This window comes from Thamnophis elegans, chromosome 15 (assembly GCF_009769535.1).
Source record: "Thamnophis elegans isolate rThaEle1 chromosome 15, rThaEle1.pri, whole genome shotgun sequence".
Lineage (NCBI taxonomy): Eukaryota > Metazoa > Chordata > Lepidosauria > Squamata > Colubridae > Thamnophis > Thamnophis elegans.
In genome coordinates this window covers 5,846,635-5,865,866 of record NC_045555.1, presented here as the reverse complement: position 1 = coordinate 5,865,866, position 19,232 = coordinate 5,846,635, and the positions used below count along the sequence as shown (strand labels likewise).

Below are 19,232 nucleotides of genomic sequence, written 5' to 3'. Positions count from 1 at the left end.
TAAAAGCCTGTTTTTTTGCAAAAACGGGCCCGTTTTTTGCCAAAAAAAGAGGGCATGGATACCTTTAGGAAGTTTATAGAGTGCTCCTGGTGGTTTGGGGGGCAAAACTGAGCAAAAAACGGTCCGTTGTTTGCTCATTTCTGCCCTCCCCAGCCCCCAGGAGCTCCCTGGAAGTCTCCTAAAGGCTGTGCATGGCCATTTTGGTAAAGGGGCAGGTTTCTGGAGGCAAAAAATGCTGTATTCAGTGTATAAGACGCACCCAGATTTTCAGCCTCTTTTTTGAGCTGTCTGGTTTCTGGAGGCAAAAAATGTTGTATTCAGTGTATAAGACGCACCCAAATTTTCAGTCTCTTTTTTGAGAGACTGAAAATTTGTCTCATATGCTGAAAAATACAGTAATTTTTAAAAAATGGCATTTTCCCCCCTCGATTCATCCCCCAGATAATTTTCACGCCACACACTGATTTGTGCTGAGAAATGCCAGATTAACAGGAAGGAGGGGGGGGCGACCTGAAGTGTCAGAAAGCTCACCCCATTAAAGATTCATAGTCGATGTACCAGGAAACCTGGCCTTTTTTGGGCTTCACGCCGGATATCGGCCACTTCTGCGGCTCGTTCCCTGCCCGGCTGACAATAGACACAGTCTCGTGTTTGCTTTTCCCCATCACTAAGACGGACACCTGTCTGGCTTTATTGATAAGCGGCAGAGTGACAGTCATGCGCTGGTGAGGTTTTGTGGGGCTCTCGGCGAAGATGACGTCCTTGTCCCCCTCCAAGCCGGCCGAGTGGGGGAAGAGAGAGGCCGTATGCCCGTCGGTGCCCATGCCCAGGATGATGAGATCGAAGCTGGAGTTGGCCACCAAGGCGGCGATTTCATTGGCGTACAGCTGCGGCCCTCCGTCCTCTTCCACGCACAGCCTCCGGTTGAGGTGCACCGGCATCGGGTGGATGTTGAAATAAGGAATGCGGATATGTTGGAGTAAGTGCTGGTGCAGGTGGCCAAAATTCGATTCCAGATCGGCCAGCGGGACGCAGCGCTCGTCCACCATCCATACGTGAGTCTGCTTCCATGGGAAGCCGTAGCAATGTCTGCTGAGTTGCCGGAACAAGGCCAAGGGGCTCGATCCGCCGGAAAGCGCCAAGTGGAATTCGCCGCGCCTCCGGATGGCGTCGAGCGCTGCAGTTTCCACGTCGGACGCCAGGCGGCCAATGAGGTCGTCTGCCCAGGCGGTAACCAACCGGCTCTCTCGAAAGGTGGAAAGCAGCGTCTGGAATCTGTCGGCGGTGTGTTTGTCCTTGGCGTCGATCACCTCAAGGGGGTCTCTCGCTATGAAAGCCACTTCTTTGCCCACCATCTTGAAATCCAAAAGGTGCCCGTTTTCTTGGCCTCCAGGATACAGGCGGGGCGATTCGCGGTTCAGCTGATCCAGCAACGGGGACCAAAACGCCCACGAAGCCAGCAGATTCTCCGTGGTGATGAAGGATGCCTTTTTTCCATGGTAGATCGCTGAGAGAAGGAAGGAATAAGCCTCCCGCTGGGCTGCGGGGACGTAGACGTAATAATCGGAGAGACTTTGTCCCCAAAGGCGCAGCTGCGGCTGTTCCTGGAATTCTTTCCAGTCGGCGCGGGGCATGGATGGCTTAAAGAGGTTGCGGCTGACTAGGATCGCGGGTGAATTCAGCTCTCCGGGCCCAATGGAGAAGATGATCTGTTTCGGCTTGCAATGGCTATGTTTGGCCTCCCGGGCACTCTCGGTCTGGACGCAGTGCACCTGGTTTTTGAAGAGGACGCGGACATAGCTGGCCCGCTCGTCGAGGAGTTTGCCGGACGTCAGGACAAACGGGACCCCTTCCCAGCGTAGATTGTCCAAGTGAACCAGTACCCCTAAAATCATAGAGAATGGGTCGCTACTGATCCATAGATGCACATCTACACCACAGATGTGGGATTCAGCAGGTTCTGACCAGTTCTGGAGAACTGGCAGTGGAAATTTCAGCAGGTTCTGACCAGTTCTGGAGAACTGGCAGTGGAAATTTTTGGTAGTTTGGAGAACCGGTAAATACCACCTCTGGCTGGCCCCACCCCCATCTATTCTCTGCCTCCCGAGTCCCAGTTGAACAGGAGGAAATGGGGATTTTGCAGTATCCTTCCCCTGGAGTGGGGAGGGAATGGGGATTTTACAGTATCCTTCCCCTGGAGTGGGGAAGGAATGGATATTTTGCAGTATCCTTCCCCTGGAGTGTGTGTGTGGGGGGATGGGGATTGCAGTATCCTTCCCCTGGAGTGGGGAGGGAATGGGGATTTTGCAGTATCCTTTCCCTGGAGTGGGGAGGGAATGGTAATTTTGCAGTATCCTTCCCCTGGAGTGGGGAGGGAATGGGGATTTTGCGGTATCCTTCCCCTGGTGTGGGGAGGGAATGGGAATTTTGCAGTATCCTTCCACTAGAGTGAAGAGGAATGGGGATTTTACAGTATCCTTCCCCTGGAGTGGGGTGGGGGTGGAGATTTTGCAGTATCCTTTCCCTGGAATGGGGAGGGAATGAAGGATTTGCAGTATCCTTGCCCTGCCACGCCCACCAAGCCACACCATGCCCACTAAGCCACGCCCACAGAACCAGTAGTAATCTTTTTTGAATCCCACCACTGCTACACCGCCAAGGCAAGGAAGACCAGGTGGATGGGAGTTATAGATTAGCCTCCAAGATTAAAAGCGCAGCTGATGAATCGTACCATAATTTTTCCAGGCAGGAAAAAAAACCCTTCTTCTCAACTGACCCCAAGCTCTCCAAACGGGTGCTAACTACAAGCCCCATCATCCCCACGCAGAAAATCCATTCGCTGCCTATCAAGGACTGTACTTTGGTCTCAATAGGGCCTGTCTGAATAGGGGAAATCTGGGTCCCACCCCTATATTGTAGTTTCTTCTAACTTTTATCTTTTTTGCCCAGATTCCCAAATCATACCGTTGCACCTGGATTTCCCCCCTAGCAAATGAATAACCATTTAACTGTTCTAAAGATTGCCTTTCCGTTTATTTTTTCCTCCTCTTCCTTCGGCAATCTGAAATCCTTCAAAAAAGTGGGTTTGGTTGTTTTTTTTGGTAACAATAGAACCTTGGAAAGGAGTCAAAATGTGTTGTTTCCGAGGTTGAGTTTATGAAAACTCAAAAGATGTTGCCATAAGACTGGGATGGTGAACTATAACATGCCTGCTGGAAGTGGCGCGCAGAGCCATCTCGGGCACGCCAGCCGTTGCCTATTGCTCTTCCGGGTTCCGGCACAAAGATGCGCGGCAGCCAGCTGGTCTTCGGGCGTGCCGGAAACGGGAACAGCAGCTCCTGGGTGCGCATGTGTGTACCAGGAAGCTGAGCTTCTGGTTTCTGGCACATGGATGCAAACCAGACAGCTGGTCTTTGCGCACACATTTGCGCCAGAAACCGTAAGACCAGGTGAATGGCGTATATGTGTGTACGCCAAAAACTGGAAGCTCAGCTTCCCAGTGCGTGCATGCGTGAAATGCTCTTCCGGTTTCCGGCGTTCTCCCATGCATGCTCCCCCATTTCGGCACTTGGTGCTGAAAAGGTTCTCTAACACTTCCATAAGGTAAGGCCTGGAGGGAGAGCCCAGTTTCAAATTCCGACTTGTCTCCATCCGTCCTGCAGCCAGGATGCTCCGTGGGCAACTGGCGAACTCATCAGGAACTTCACACCTACCTTATAAAGTTGTAGTGATGCTTGAGGAAATTCTGGCCCTTGCTAATTTCTGCATAATACATAAACTTGTTTTTCCACCCCCTGTTGGCATTCTAAAAATAAGAGGAAGGACGGACAGACGGACACACCCCCCTTCGTTGTCAAGATTTACCTGCAAATGTTGGCGTCTTGGTGAAATAGTCCTGCCCCTTTTGAAGCTCCTCCCTCACATGGGCGCCGTACGCCTCGTACTGGCCAATCACGGCGCTGGTTTTTTCCAAGCTTTGCAAGCAGGAGAAAGCCTCGAGCTTCCTCCGGAGGACTTCTTCCGAGTTGGTGAGGTTAGCCGGCAGCTCCATGGCGAGCGACATCAGGATTTCGGTCAGATGGTTCTGGTGGATGTCGCGAAGGACGCCGTACTGCTCGTAAAACTCAGTGCGATCTGGGACGAAGAAGGAACCGTGGCAGCCATGAGACCAAATTATGCCGCGATGAATCAATGAATCTATCGATTAATCTGCGGAATTAAAAGCTTCCTGTGCTTCGGCGACCGTTGGCAAAATTATTCAACCTGCACAGCAGGCACACAGCCCCTCCCCAGCTGTCTTCCCGGATGGTTTTTGGGGGGGGGGCTCTGCACCAGGGGTGGGATTCAGTCGGTTTGTACCAGCTTGGGTGAACCGGTAGTTATGGCTCCGCCCACCCTCCCCTGCTCTATATTTCCTCTGTTTGAAGCCAAGCTGATCGGATTGGCGCATCTCAGCTGTTTTACTCACCGGGCCTGTAGGAAAAGGGATGATTTAGCATCGATTTCAAATGCAATGTTTGCCTGTGCGCCCAGGGAACCGGTTGTTAACACCGGTTGAATCCAGGGGTGGGTTCCGGCTGCCGCTACTGCCGGTTTGCCCAGGGCCGTGCTGAGCGTGCATATTTTTCGCACAGGCGCAGTGCAACAAAAATTGCTCTGCGCATATGCAGAAGGCAAAAACAAGATGGCACCGCAGAGAGAACTATGGCGCCGCCTATGGAGCCAAGAGAACCGGAACTGGGGGCATGGCAGGCCTGGGTCACTGCCAGTTCCAGCGACCCAGGCCTCCAAGATACTACCGGTTCAGCCACACCGGTAGGAGGCCGCCTCTGGTTGAATCCTACCATTGCTCTCCACCCTAGTGTGGGATCACATTATAGAGCCGAGGTGGCGCAGTGGTTAAATGCAGCACTGCAGGCTACTTCAGCTGACTGCAGTTCTGCAGTTCGGCTGTTCAAATCTCACCGGCTCAGGGTTGACTCAGCCTTCCATCCTTCCGAGGTGGGTAAAATGAGGACCCGGATTGTTGGGGGCAATATGCTGACTCTGTAAACCGCTTAGAGAGGGCTGAAAGCCCTATGAAGCGGCATATAAGTCTATCTGCTATTGCTATTGCTACATTGTGGCCGCCCGTTCAAAGGACTACAGTACCTGGGCCTATCCCTGCTTAGCCTTTGGGTACCCCAAAGGTCATCTAGCTCAAGAAAGACCGAGAAACGAGCCAGGGGACTTCGAGTCAACTGGTGCTGCAGTGACCTTCAGAAAAGGAACAAAAAAAAATCACTTTTGCTTCGACTGCTTCGTGCTGCACCAGGAGGAGAAAAAGGTGCTTTTTGCTCAACCAGTTTTTCCAACTCAAAGAAAAAGGGAAAAAAAAAACGTTTAAGGGCCGTACCGCAAGCAAGCGCACAGCCCCTTTTCCCATCCTTCAACAAACGAGGCCTTGCACGAGCAAAACCAGTGTGCAACACACCAAGAATTTCCTCCTCCTCGTTCCTCAGCCAGGAAAAAAAAAAATCCACCCTGAAATTTGCCAAGCTTAAAATGATTATTTTAGGAAACGGACGGTGGTTGCTTTTAATAACATAACGCACCGCTGGCAGCATGCGCAGCCCAGACGCATTTCTGAGGCTGCAGAAAAAAAGGAAGCTAGCACCAGGTGAGTGATGAGTGTGGGAAGACATCAGCGTTGTGCGTTTTACCCACAACAGTGACTTTACGAGGTTTCCCAAGCTATCTCTCTGTGGACAACTTTCCGTGTGCACAACGAAGGCGCTTGATCATTCAGTCGCGGCTCTTCCTGTGCAATTAAGGCGAAGTCACCATTCCTCATGGTTTTTAATAAAGGGATGATTTCCACAATCACACAGGAAATCCTCTCACGCGACTCAGGCCACTGGAATTCCAGTCGATCGTGGAAAGCAACCGGCATGCATAAAATCAAAAGGCAATCAAATAAAACCCGGGATTTGTTTTCACAGTTCTGTCGTCGGGGAGTTTTTGGCTGCTAAGAAAGCAGCCCTGGATTGAATTTTTTATTTTTTAAAAAAAGGGTTTAATGAATTGCTAAAGGCAGGCAGCCCAAATGGAGGTGGCCACTGTATTTTTCGGAGTATAAGAGGCAATTCCCCCACCCCCCCCCAAAGAAGGTGCGTCTTATATACACTTAATGTCGCTCCACCCACCCTTTGGCCTCTGCCTCCCAGCAATTTGCCTCCTTGCAAGCAAACAGCAAACAGCCTGTTTCTGTTTCGGCTTCAGCACAACCTTGATTAACACAAGCAGCTGATTTGTCGGTTGGATCGGCCTCCTGACCACCAGCTGTTTAGGCTGTAGGGATTGCCATTGCCTATTGCTGCTTCTGCACACCCTGTTTTCGGCCCATTCCGATCCCCGCTGCCCAAAACGGCCGGAAAATGGGGAGCACGAAGGCTGAAAACGGGACGGGTGGAGGATGAAAACAGGATGCGGAGGCCAAAAATGGCCCGCGGGGGTAGAAATAGGCTATGGCTGGGATGGTGAACTTATGGCACACGTGCCACAGGTGGCACGCGGAGCCATTTGTCAGGGCACGCGAGGTGTTGCCCTGTCAGCTGGCCAGCGCGCATGTCTGCGCTGGCCAGCTTAGTTCCCTGAAGCCTCCGGAACGCAAAAAAACAGCCCTATAAGCAAACCGGAAATTCAGGAACGGACTTTTGGTTTGCTTGTAGGGTCGGTTTAAGCACTCCGGAGACGACCCAACGAGCAAATCAGAAATCACTTCCGGTTTGCTCGTAGGGTTGTTTTTTTGCCCTCCGGAGGCTTCAGGGAAGCCTCCTGAAGGTCTCTGAAGCCTCCAGAGGGCCTCCAGGAGGGCAGGAGAAGCTGTTTTCGCCCTCCTCAGGCTCCTATAAAGCCTCTGGAGCCTGGGGAGGGCAAAAAAAGCATGCAAAAAATAGGGGGGTGTCGTGCCTCTCACGCGTGCATGTGCACTGGGGGTGGTGGTTGCGCGTTGCATTATGGGCGTGGCACGCCCGCGCATGACCCGCCCCCCCTGCGCTGCAACCCCTTATGGCACGTGAGTCAAAAAAGGTTCGCCATCGCTGGGCTATGGCAATCCCTGCAGCCTGAAACAGCTGATGGTTGGGAGGACTGATCCAACCGACAATCAGCTGCTTGTGCTAATCAGGCTGGGCTGAAATTGAAACCGAAACAGACTGTTTGCTGCAAGGAGGCAAATTGCTGGGTGGTAGAAGCAGATTTCTTTTTCTTGTGCTAATCTGGCTAAACGGAAACTGAAACAGGCTGTTTACTGTTCGCTGCAAGGAGGCAAATTGCTGAGAGGCAGATTTCTTTTTCTTGTGCTAATCTGGCTAAACGGAAACTGAAACAGGCTGTTTACTGTTTGCTGCAAGGAGGCAAATTGCTGGGAGGCAGAGGCAGATTCCTTTTTCTTGTTTTCCTCCCCAAAAGGTAGGTGCATCGTATACTTCGGCGCGTCTTATACTCCAAAAAGAACACGGTAACTTAAATGGAAAAAAAGGAATTAAATTGAAAACGTAAAGGAACTTTGGTGTGGAAAGGGCCAAAGCGTCTGGGAAAAGAAAATGGAAATCAGGATTGCTTGTGGAGAATTCACTGACATTAATAATAAAATCATAAGTCTCCCTCCCACTGATTCTTCCTCTTAACCCAAATTGACACTGACGTACTTTTGGCATCCACAGTCTCTTTCAGAACAATTTCCACGCGTTCCACGTGATGTCGGTTCCAGAGTGGGTCCAATTTTTCTCGGTTTTGCTTCCGGAAGGGTAAAATGTGAGCCACCGCCTTCAAGAGGGGGAGAAGAAGGGGAAAATTTGCAGGAACCCCCATATTTTTTGGGGGAAATAACAGACCAGAGTCCCCTCTCTCGTCTAGGGGGTCTTGCCAACAAATTGCACCAACGTTCAGAAAGACCCAGAGGCGATCAATTTCGCAATTCAATTAAACCGAAGATCTAATCCAATCCTCAGTTAAATCGAAGATCTAATCCAATCCTCAGTTAAATCAAAGCTCTAATCCAATCCTCAATCAAATCAAAGATTTAATCAAACCAGAGCCCCAATTGGTAGATTATAATAATAATAATAATTGTGGCCTTGATAATAAAAGTTCCATTTGGTTCAATCCAGGCTGTTGCGCATGAAATTTGGGAAGCAAAGTTAGCAGAGGGGTTTCATAATTCCCCCATTGGAGCCTGATTCCCCGAAAATAAGACCTCCCCAGATAATAAGACCAATCAGGCTTTTGAGTGCATGCACTAAAATAAGCCCACCCTGAAAATATTGCAACACAGCAGCCGCCACGAAGTGACCATGTTCGCTGCCTCCAGCACCTCAAAAATAATAAGAACACCCCCCCTCCCCCCAAAAATAAAGCCAAGCGCTTATTTCGGTGGTCAAAAGAAAATAAGACCCTGTCTTATTTTCGGGAAAACACTGTATCTAATTGGATCCTGATTAGTTAGGACAGTGTTGTTGAACCTTTTCGACACCGAGTGCAGAAACCGGAGCCTGCGGGGTGGGGGTGGGGGGGAGAAGGCGGGGGAGGACCGGAAATCAGAAGAGCATTTCCCCAGTGCGCATGTGCACACTGGGAAGCTGAGCTTCCGGTTTCCGGAGTGCGCATGTGCGCAGGTTTCTTCCAGTTTCTGGCATGCATGTGTGAATGAAGACCAAACTGTCTGGTGCGCATGTGTGTGCCGGAAACCCGGAAGCTCAGCTTCCCAGCGTGCACATGCTCTTCCTGTTTCCCACACTCCTGCATACGCTGAAACCAGCTGGCTGTGTGCATGTTTGTGCCAGAACCTGGAAGAGCAGCAGGCGACGGCTGATGTGCCCAGAGAGATGGTTCTGCATGCCACTTCCGGTGCATGTGCCATCGGTTGGGAGTTAGGATCTCTATTCAAACATTTGGGAAGCTAAGTTTCTCCATCAGAGGTGGTCCTCGGCTTACGAGCCCAACGTTTCTGGGGTTAAGTGAGACGTTCGTTAAATGAGTTTTGTCTCATTTTCCGACGTTTCTTGCCACGGTGGTTAAGCGAACCCCTTGCAAGAGAGTCAGGCCGTTGTTAAGTGAATTTGGCTTCCCCACTGACTCTGCTTGTCGGAAGGTCGCAAAAGGGGAATCGCGTGAACCCGGGAGACTGCGACCGTCGTAACTACGAGTCAGTTGCCAAGTGTCCGAATCTTGATCGCGTGACCACAGTGGTCGTCAGTGTGAAAAATGGTCATAGATATGAATTAGTTGGCGAGCATCTGAATTTGGATCGCACGATCCTGGGGATGCTACAACCGTAACTGAAAAGTGGTCATAAGTCACTTTTCTCAGGGATGTTGTAATTTCGAATGGTCACTAAGCGAACTGTTGTTAAGTCGAGGACTGCCTTTGTTAACAAAAGGAAAGCATGTGTTTGGAGAAAAGAGAAAACTCTTTGAATTATTCAGAAAATGTCAGGCCTTTGTGACGTTTTTTCCATATCTATAACTCAATAAACCTCTCCTTTTCATCCTAAATGCACTCTGCACGTACTCAGAGGCCCAGTTTTCTTCAGCAGTGGAAATCTCAATTTTTGGTCCCCCCCCTGAAAGCCAAATTATCCAATTTCCAGGCAAGATCTTTGTCTCTAACACCCTACAGCAGGGGGCTCCAACCTTGGCAACTCTAAGCCTGGGGGACTTCAACTCCCAGAATTCCCCTCCCAGCAAACCTGAAGTTGAGTCCTCTAGGCCAGTGTTTCTCAACCTTGGCAACTTGAAGATGTCTGGACTTCAACTCCCAGAATTCCCCAGCCAGCATTTGCTGGCTGGGGAATTCTGGGAGTTGAAGTCCAGACATCTTCAAGTTGCCAAGGTTGAGAAACACTGCTCTAGGCTTAAAGTTGCCAAGGTTGGAAACCCTCCCAGCAAAGCTGGCTGGGGAATTCTGGGAGTTGAAGTCCTCTAGGCTTAAGATTGCCAAGGTTGGAGAATCCCTGCCCTAAAGGAACATCCTTTCATCCCCGCCTGCTGAGATTCCCGGCCTTGCAGAACAATGGACCCTCCTCAAGTCAGAGCGGGGGAAGGGGGAACATTGGAGGAAGAGAGGAGTGAAAATTGCACGCTTCGCTGCCAACTTATCAAATTAAAAGCCTCGTGCGGGGGGGGGGAAATTTGGGAATTTGGCAGCCAAGCAGAGATGGGAGGCCGAGACGAGGGGAAAAAAAGAAACACGCTTACTCAACGAAACAGTAGTGACAACCTTGGGATTCCTGGCAGGGTGGTTTGGTTTCCCAATCTGTCTTTTTGCACAATCACTCTCCCGCACAACAACTGCAGTGGGTTAGCTCGCGAGCGTGGGGAGATAACCCCAAATGAAATGAAACCACCCTCATTTTTCTACTTTAAAGGTAAAGGTTGCCCTTGGACATATGTGCTAGTCGTTCCCGACTCTAGGGGGCGGTGCTCATCTCCGTGTCAAAGCGAAGAGCCAGCGCTATCCGAAGACGTCTTCGTGGTCATGTGGCCGGCATGACTCAACTCCCGAAGGTGCACAGAACGCTGTTTCCCTTCCCACCAAAGGTGGTTCCTATTTTTCTACTTGCATTTTTTAACGTGCTTTCGAACTGCTAGGGTTGGCAGAAGCTGGGACAAGTTAACGGGAACTCACTCCATTACGTGGCACTAGGGATTCGAACTGCCGACCTTTCTGATTGACAAGCTCAGCAGGGGTGGGTTGCTAATCCCGTTCCAACCGGTTCGGCTGGAACGGGACCAGCAGCGTCCTCGTGCACGCGCGCAGTTCACGCATGCGTCTTAGCGCCTGCGCGATGCTCCAGCTGCTCGCGGAGACTCGCGCAGGCGCTGTATGTGCCATCCAGCTGCTCGCGGAGACTCGCGCAGGCGCTGTATGTGCCATGCGCCTGCGTGAAAGCGCAGAAGCCTTCATAGGCCGGTAAGGAGCGCGGGCAGGCGGGTGGGCCCTTCGCCGTTCCCGGAAGTTACTTACTTCCGGGTTCGCCGACCAACCGGTTCGCGGGGACTGCCGCGAACCGGTTGAAACCCACCCCTGAAGCTCAGCGTCTAAGCCACTGAGCTGATGGGCGCTGAACTCCAACGCCTCTAGTGATCTCGGACAGTCGCTCCTCTTAAAAAGTGACAACCCAGCTGTTGTCTGTGTTCCCTGCCAATCAAACCAGGTTCTTTCCTCTCTTCCACCCAGATGTTGGGGTGGATCCTCCAAACCCCGTTTAGATTCTCCTCACCTGCTTCCCCAGGTAATGATCCACCCGGTAAATCTCCTCTTCGCGGAAGACCTTGGTGAGCTCCTCCGCCAGCTGTTGCGCAGACAACAAATCGCGGCCAAAAGGTTTCTCCAGCACCACGCGCAACCACGCACCAGTGGGCGGCCTGCAGCTGCTGTTAATGTGCCGGGCAATTTCGGCGTAGGCGAACGGCGGCACGGACATATAAAAGATACGGCCGGTTTCCACCAGCTCCTCCTGAGCAAGGCTGGTTTGAATGCCCTGGTTGAGCCTGGCGTAGTCTTCCTCGCCTTTGAGTTGGTGGTACTCCGTTAATTTCAAGAACTGGTCCTTTAGCACCGCACATCGGTTGGGGGGCACCTCCGGCGAGCAGGCCAGGTTTTTCAAGGGATCATACATCAGCTTCCGCCCCGTGTCGGGATCCTTCAGACCGGCCCCATGGAAAGTGAACGTGTGGCCGTTCGTCACTTCATCCACGTAAAGCTGGAACAAGCTTTGCCACAGGTATTTTTTGGCCAAATCTCCAGTGGCGCCTAGCAGGACGACAGAAATGTGGCCCCGAGATTCCCTGGTTTCGGTGGGGAAAATGCCCCACAGCAAAAGTACGACGACGGTCTCTTTAAAAAGCATCTTCAATGCAGGCTGGAAAGAAAGAGAGGAATGGAACATGAGGTCTTTTTCAAAAGTCAGGGGGAAAAAAAACATAGAATTTGCGTCTTTGGCCCGTAAGGCTTCGGCCTGTTTCAATATTAACTTTGTACCCCGTGAGGCAACTCTACGATTTCACATCGCTGGCTCGGAGTGAAGATATGTTTGAGCAAAAAGCATTTGTAATACGCGTGTTTTACAGCCGAACAGTTTTCTTGGTGCAAAAAAGAATCCTCATCGCACTCGCAAACTCTTTTAGGAAGGCACAAAGCAGGATTATCACTGCTTCGCTGCTTATACTCCCTTTTTAAAAAAAATAAAAAATAAAATTTGCATACAGGTAATCCTCAACTTACGACCACAATGGAGCCCAAGATTTCTGTCGCTAAACAGGGCAGTTCAGTGAGTTTTGCCCCATTTTAAAGCCTTGCCCCAATCATTAAGTAAATCATTGCCATTGTTAACAGAGTAACTTGGTTGTTAAGTGAGTCTGGCTTGCCCATCGACTTGGTTGGTCAGAAGGTCGCAAAAGGGGAGCACGTAACCCCGGGACACTGCCACCGTCATAAATACGAGTTGGTTGCTAAACATCTGAATTTTTAACATGTGACCTTGGGGATGCTGCAACAGTTGTAAGTATAAGTATAATCTTTATTGTCATTGTACTTATATACAACGGAATTGGTTAGCAGGGCTAGTATTCACTTACTAGCTACCCCTACTGGTTCACAAAGGTGAGCGCACCCTGTCCACACATGGGCTCGGCCTACTGCGCATGCGCTTTGGCTTGAAAACATGCCTAAAATAGAGCTGGGACGGGTGGGCGATCCTATCTGCTATTTCTGTTAGTGGTTCGGATGAACCGGCTCGAATGAACCGGTTCGAACCGGCTGAATCCTACCTCTGGTTGTCAGTGTAAAGGTGTCCTAAGTCACTTTTTTTCAGTGCCATTGTAACTTCGGTCACTAAATGACCTGCTGTAAGTCGAGGATCACCTCTACAGTACAGGTAGACAATGGCACGGATGCGATGTAGGGAATAAAAGGCAGGATCATATCTTACTAGTTGTTCTAACTGAGGCTTCCCGAGAGCATGAAGCAGACTCCTGGTCCCGAGAAAAAACCCTTTTATTAACTGACTGTGAATTCTGCTCCTTCACATCCATCAAAGTCTTTCGAGGGAGGATTTACAGTCACAGACTGAGCCAAGGTGGCGCAGTGGTTAAATGCAGCACTGCAGGCTACTGCTAGATCAGCAGTTCAGCGGTTCAAATCTCACCGGCTCAGGGTTGACTCAGCCTTCCATCCTTCCGAGGTGGGTAAAATGAGGACCCAGATTGTTGGGGGCAATATGCTGACTCTCTGTAAACCGCTTAGAGAGGGCTGAAAGGCCTATGAAGCGGTATATAAGTCTACTGCTATTGCTATTGCTATCTGGCTTGCAGGGATGCCAGCCGATAGCTGCAGAACTTGGCAAGGAGTCTCAGAGAGTCACCAACCAATGAAGCGAGCTAATTGTCTCCTGCAAACTCCACTCCCCTTTCGCTCCTCTTTTATTTCCTCTGGGAGGGGCCACTTGTGGCCTTACTCCCAAGTTGACCTCTGTTCTTTAGCTGTTCCATTATCCTGGCAGCTCTGCGCATGCACTCTGGGAACAGGCTCCAGCTGTTCTTCTGCCTCACTGATGTCTGACTCTGAAGGCAGCTGATAACTGTCAGATGGCCCTGGCCCCCTCTCTGCCTCTGACACTGAACCCTCATCCAAGCCTTTCCCTGACTCCAGGACTGGCCCATGTTCCTCCCCAACCTCCTCACTGTCTGAATCTGCTGCCAACTCTGCTGGCGGGCCACAACACTAGCTAAGGTGCAAACTTAATTTGTTGCATACCCGGGAGCTTGCCAACACCTCTACGGAGGCTCAATCAAAACCTCTCCTTCCTGTAGCTGTATATTATATATATTTTGAATTGGCGTAAAGGGCAGGTTTATCAGCCTTACAGAGAAACTGGCAATTAATACTTCCCTATTTGACAACTTGGTTTCCCAGTGAAGATAAAATACTTTCAACACTCCAACGGTTAGTCAAACAAAAAACCCATAGATTAAAACAATAAATCAGTATTTCCTGGTGCAGAAGCCACTGTCCCGGAAGGCCAAGAAAAGAAATAGATTAAATAGCAGTTAGAGAGTCCAGTCACACCCTCACTGGTCAAGGCTGGATTCACACAACACGTTTAACTCAGTTAAAAATCTCACTGGCAACCTGTGGAAAAGAGGCTAACTCTCTTTCCCCCAAAATAAGCCCTCCCCAGATAATAAGCCCAATCGGGCTTTTCAGCGCATACACTAAAATAAGCCCTCCCTGAAAATATTCTAACACAGCAGCAGCCATGAGGGGACCATGCTCGCCACCTCTTTATTGGCCAAGTGTGATTGGACACACAAGGAATTTGGCTTTGGTGCATAGGTCCTTAGTGTATATAGAGTAGGAATAGGAATGGAATAGGAGAAGAGAAAGTAGAAGAGAAATAGGATAGAATAGAATAGAACAGAACAGAATAGAATGGAATAGAATTCTTTATTGACCAAGTGTGATTGGACACACAAGGAATTTGTCTTTGGTGCATATGCTCTCAGTGTACATAAGGGGAATAAAATGCATTCATCAAGAATAAAAAGATACAACACTTAGTGATAATCATAGGGTACAAATAAGCAATCAGGAAACAAACGTTCCATATCAATATAAATCGTAAGGATATAAACAACAAAGTCCTGCAGTCATAAGTGGGAGGAAATGGCGGATAGGAACGATGAGAAGACTAATAGTAATTAGTAATGCAGATTTAGTAAATATTTTGACAAGTGTTGTGGGAATCAGTTGTTACGTAGAGTGATGGCATTTGGGAAAAAACTCTCCTTGTGTCTAGTTGTTCTGGTGTGCAGTGCCTTATAGTGTTGCTTTGAGGGTAGGAGTTATATTCATAATATAATATAATGTAATGTAATGTAATGTAATGTAATATGTAATATTATATTATATTATATTACCGTGACCTGACAAAAGCGCGAACGTCATAAGCGCGCCAACAACACCGCGGCGCTAAAACCGCAATGTCAAAAGCATGCCGACAACAGCGCGCCGACAGAAGCGCGATTTAATTTAAGGTAAGATTTACGGTTAGGTTTAGGGTTAGGTTTAGGGTTAGGTTTAGGGTTACGTTACAGCGCACTTCTGTCGGCGCGCTTTTGTCGGTGCGGTTTAGGGCTAATTCGTCGCTCATTCATCGCGCGCTTTTGTCACCGCGCTTTAGACACTGCGGTTTAGTCAGGCGCGCTTTTGTTGTGCGCGCATTTGTGGTGGAACGTTATATTACTATACTATACTATACTATACTGTACTGTACTGTAATGTTATATTATATTATAATATTATATATTATATATTATATTACCATACTATACTGTAATGTAATGTTATATTATATTATATATTATATATTACTATACTATACTATACTATACTATACTATACTATACTATACTATACTATACTATACTATACTATACTATACTACATTACATTATATATTATATTATTCCGTGAAACAACTTGCCTGCAGAGGTTGTAAATGTTCCAACACTGAAAGTTTTTAAGAAGAGATTGGATATCCATTTGTCTGAAGCGGTGTAGGGTTTAATGCCTCAGCAGGGGGTTGGACTAGAAGACCTCCAAGGTCTCTTTCAGCTCTGCTATTCTGATGATATGAGATGTATGTACTGGTATTTATGTACTCACACATACATAATGGAATAAAAAATTATATTACAAGATCCCTTCCAACTCTATTCTGATGGTTTGAAATATACAGTATATGTAATTTTAGACTGAGCCAGCAAAAAGGGTTGGGCACCAACGTTGCCATTAAGACACGGCATTTAAAAACTGCCTTTTTGCTTGCTGAAGGTTGGGAGCGACAGTTGCCAAACGGTTGCCACAAAATAAATAAATAAAACACAGCTTGTTTTGGCACGAGACCGAGCTTCGCCACATTTCATAACCCCACAATATTGGAGAAGGGGGGGTTTGCTCTGCAGCATCTTCGCCTGGGGCCTGGCTGGCGATTTTGGAAGTCTGGGGAAAAAGTGGCATTTTTATTTTTTTGCTGAAACTGGGAACTTGGGCATCCTCCCCGTTTCCAGCTGAGCAGAACAACCAGTTTATTCGGTCTTGCTCAAGGCCCCCAAACCCTCATCGTGGCAAACGCCACTTTTCTGCTGATGTTCAAATAAACCCAACAGGATGCGCCAGAGGACGTCTGGGTTAATTGCTGACATATTAAATGGAATACACAAGGTGTGTTTTACGCATCAAGGTTTCTGAAAGAAACCGGAATGCACACAAAAATGCCACTTATTATTATTATTTTATTATTATTATTATTGTTAATCATCGCACAGTCAGCCAGATGTTCAGTCTGGGTTTGCTATTGTTGTCTACCTATCGAGTCCTTACCAAGGACCTGGGATAGGCAAATCTGCAGGTTTGACGGTGTTACAGGTATTGTCGCAGGATGGAAGCAATCCCAATTAAAGCAGCCTTCTTCTGCAACTGACATCCAATTTATCAATGCCTATGGCCGCGAGGGCAAGCCTATGGCATGTGTGCCACAGGTGGCACACGGAGCCACATCTGCCGGCATGCGAGCCATCAGCTGCAGCGCGCATGTGCATGCCGGCCAGCTGATATTCGGCCTTCCGGAGGGCCCCCGGAAGAAATACCAGGCTCAGCTTGGAGGCGAACAGTGCGGCGTATGTGTGTGGGGAGAGTTGTGCACACATGCGCATTATGGGTGCTGGCGCATGCATGCACAAAATGGTTAATCATCACTGTCCTACAATGTTCAAATGGTGCACCCAAGGCACCTATTACTATTGGCACTACCCTTGCTTGCCTTTGCCACTCTCGTTCTATTTCTATGTGAAGGTCTTTATATTTTGTTATCTCTCCAATTCTTTCTCTTCTATTCTGCTGTGTTATTATTATTTCTTTTATTCATTGAACACGAAACTGTCAACTGAACATTCAAAAATGCATCACAAATACCATTGACTGGTACTGACGGTTGGTACAGGTTGCTGGCAGCATCCTAGGTATCAACCAAGTTCTTCTTCTTCTTCCTCCTCTTCCTCCCCCCCCTCCCCTTTCTCCTCCATTGGAAACTCAGTCAACTGATCATTTAAAGAAATACCACTGACTGGTGCTAATGGTTGATGGGGGTTGCTGCCAGCGTCCTAGGTATCAACCAAGGACCTTCTTCAAATATAAGATGTTCCAAGTAGCACAGGTTTTTGCAGTTCCACTGGTGTTATGGCAGGAAGCTGCAGTTTCTTGATGTGTTTCATCCTTAATCCTTAATGGCCAGGTTGTGATATTTCTTCTTCTATTTCTTCTTCTTCTTCTTCTTCTTCTTCTTCTTCTTCTTCTATTTCTTCTTCTTCTTCTTCTTCTTCTTCTTCTTATTATTATTATTATTATTATTATTATTATTATTATTATTATTATACAATTGTATCACAGCGGCCAGTTGTTTCACCGGATTTGGCATTGGTTACTAGTCGGGCCCCACCCAGGGGCCTAGGACGTCGTAACGTATTTTCGTAATATGCGTGCAGATCCAAGCAGTGCGGCTTTTTGCATTTGACATTATTATTATTATTATTATTATTATTATTATTACTACTACTACTACTACTACTACTACTACTACTACTACTACTACTCCTTTTATTCATTAAGCATGAAACTCAGTCAAGTGAACATTTAAAGATGTGTCACAAATTTCATTGGTGCTATCATCATCATCATTATCATTATCATTATCATTATCATTATTATTATTATTATTGATTGGAGAGGGTGGAATTCCTAGATTTGGGGAAGAAATTCAAATATTTCAAAAGACAAATTTAGTGTCGAGGTGGGGGTGGGTGGGTTGCATCTACAAAGCCAGGAAAAAAGGGGGGGCAGATGTGGATTGTCCAGACTCCCCCCCCCAGTCCAGGGGAGAGGGGGAAATCATGGGTGCAAATCCAGAAGAAAAGGGGGTCACCCAACCACAGAGACCCCCCCCCCTAAAATCCATACCACCAACCCATCCAACTGCCCTACCCCCCTTCTTCTCCTTGGCAGAGGCGCCTACAAGCTGATCTGCTGGCTGGCAAGGCGGAAGCGGGCTTGCCACTGGCTTTTTGGACCGGATCCCGACCAAGCTCAGCCGTGCAAGGTGGTTGCGTCCTTCCCCCCCGCCTCCCCAGGCTCCAGCAGGCGTCCTTTTTTATTTTTGCAAAAGCGCGCAAGGGAAATAAATGCACGCTCAGGTTTTATTTTTGCAACAGGAAAACGTGAACAATGCCCCCCTCCCCTCTTGGGGAGCTCACCCCTCCTTCTCCCCCCGCCCCTGTCGGCCCACGCAGGAAAAGACCCACTCACCTCCCTCCCACGGGCGGCGTTGGAGAAGCCCAAAGCGGATCCGGGAAACGGGGAGACGGCGCCAACGCGGAGATTTCTTCCTCGCCCCGTCTCGGCCGGGCAGCTCCGCCTCTTCTTCCCAATGGCAAGTCGGAGGGAGGGGGGAAAAAAAGCTTATGGTTCGTGTCGAGCCGGAGCGGCCGAATGTGAAGCGGGCGGGGGCAGCGAATCTTCCTTGTTGCTATTTTATTCTTATTTTACTCCGTTGTTTTTTTTCAGTTTTTTCAACAAAGTATAAACTTGGGCCCAACATGAGAGCATCCTCGTAACGAGCGCGTTTAGGTAGCGTTTATGATACCCGCTTCCCAATCAGACACAGGTATGGAGTTCCAAGTCCCATCATCCACCAGCACAGGGGGTAAGGGGTTATGGGAATTCAATCCCGGGAGATCTGAAGGGATTATGGGACTTGGGGGAGCGCCTTCCAAATTTGTGGGAGCACCTTCCAGTGGGTGGGAGAAAGGCCCTTAACTAAGTTTCCATAAACTAAATTTTATTTATTAAATCCCAATATTATACATGTCCTTTATACTTGCCTCCTGACACTATTTCTCCAAGAAGCATTTAACAGCTCTGAGGAACTGGCATAACTAGCTGCGTTCACATTTGCTACTTATGCAACTCTTCCTCATTGTGGTCTAGTGCATTGTTAAGTATAGCCCTGTGGGGGGTCAAACCATCATTTGGGTCCAGACTCATGCTACAAACCAAAGCTAGCCCCCGCAGCTTAACCCTACAGGGAATAAGTGGGCCATGCTAAAGGTAGGATTTCCAGGCTTACCTTTAAGGAA

General features: G+C 48.7%; 1 protein-coding gene across 2 annotated transcripts; it reads right to left on the bottom strand.

The window, feature by feature from the left end:
- Positions 1-386: 386 nt before the first annotated feature.
- Positions 387-18,508, bottom strand: H6PD (hexose-6-phosphate dehydrogenase/glucose 1-dehydrogenase). Of its 2 annotated transcripts, XM_032231822.1 has the most exons (5): positions 18,403-18,508; positions 11,264-11,905; positions 7,692-7,809; positions 3,865-4,134; positions 387-1,885 (listed from the first exon to the last, which is right to left on the bottom strand). In XM_032231822.1, exons 2-5 carry the CDS (start codon positions 11,891-11,893, stop codon positions 528-530), a joined length of 2,376 nt encoding a protein of 791 aa, XP_032087713.1. In that variant the 5' UTR covers positions 11,894-11,905; positions 18,403-18,508; the 3' UTR covers positions 387-527. The 2 variants fall into 2 exon arrangements, with proteins under 2 accessions (XP_032087713.1, XP_032087712.1); XM_032231821.1 differs by lacking the exon at positions 18,403-18,508 and having other exon boundaries at positions 11,264-12,017.
- Positions 18,509-19,232: the final 724 nt, after the last annotated feature.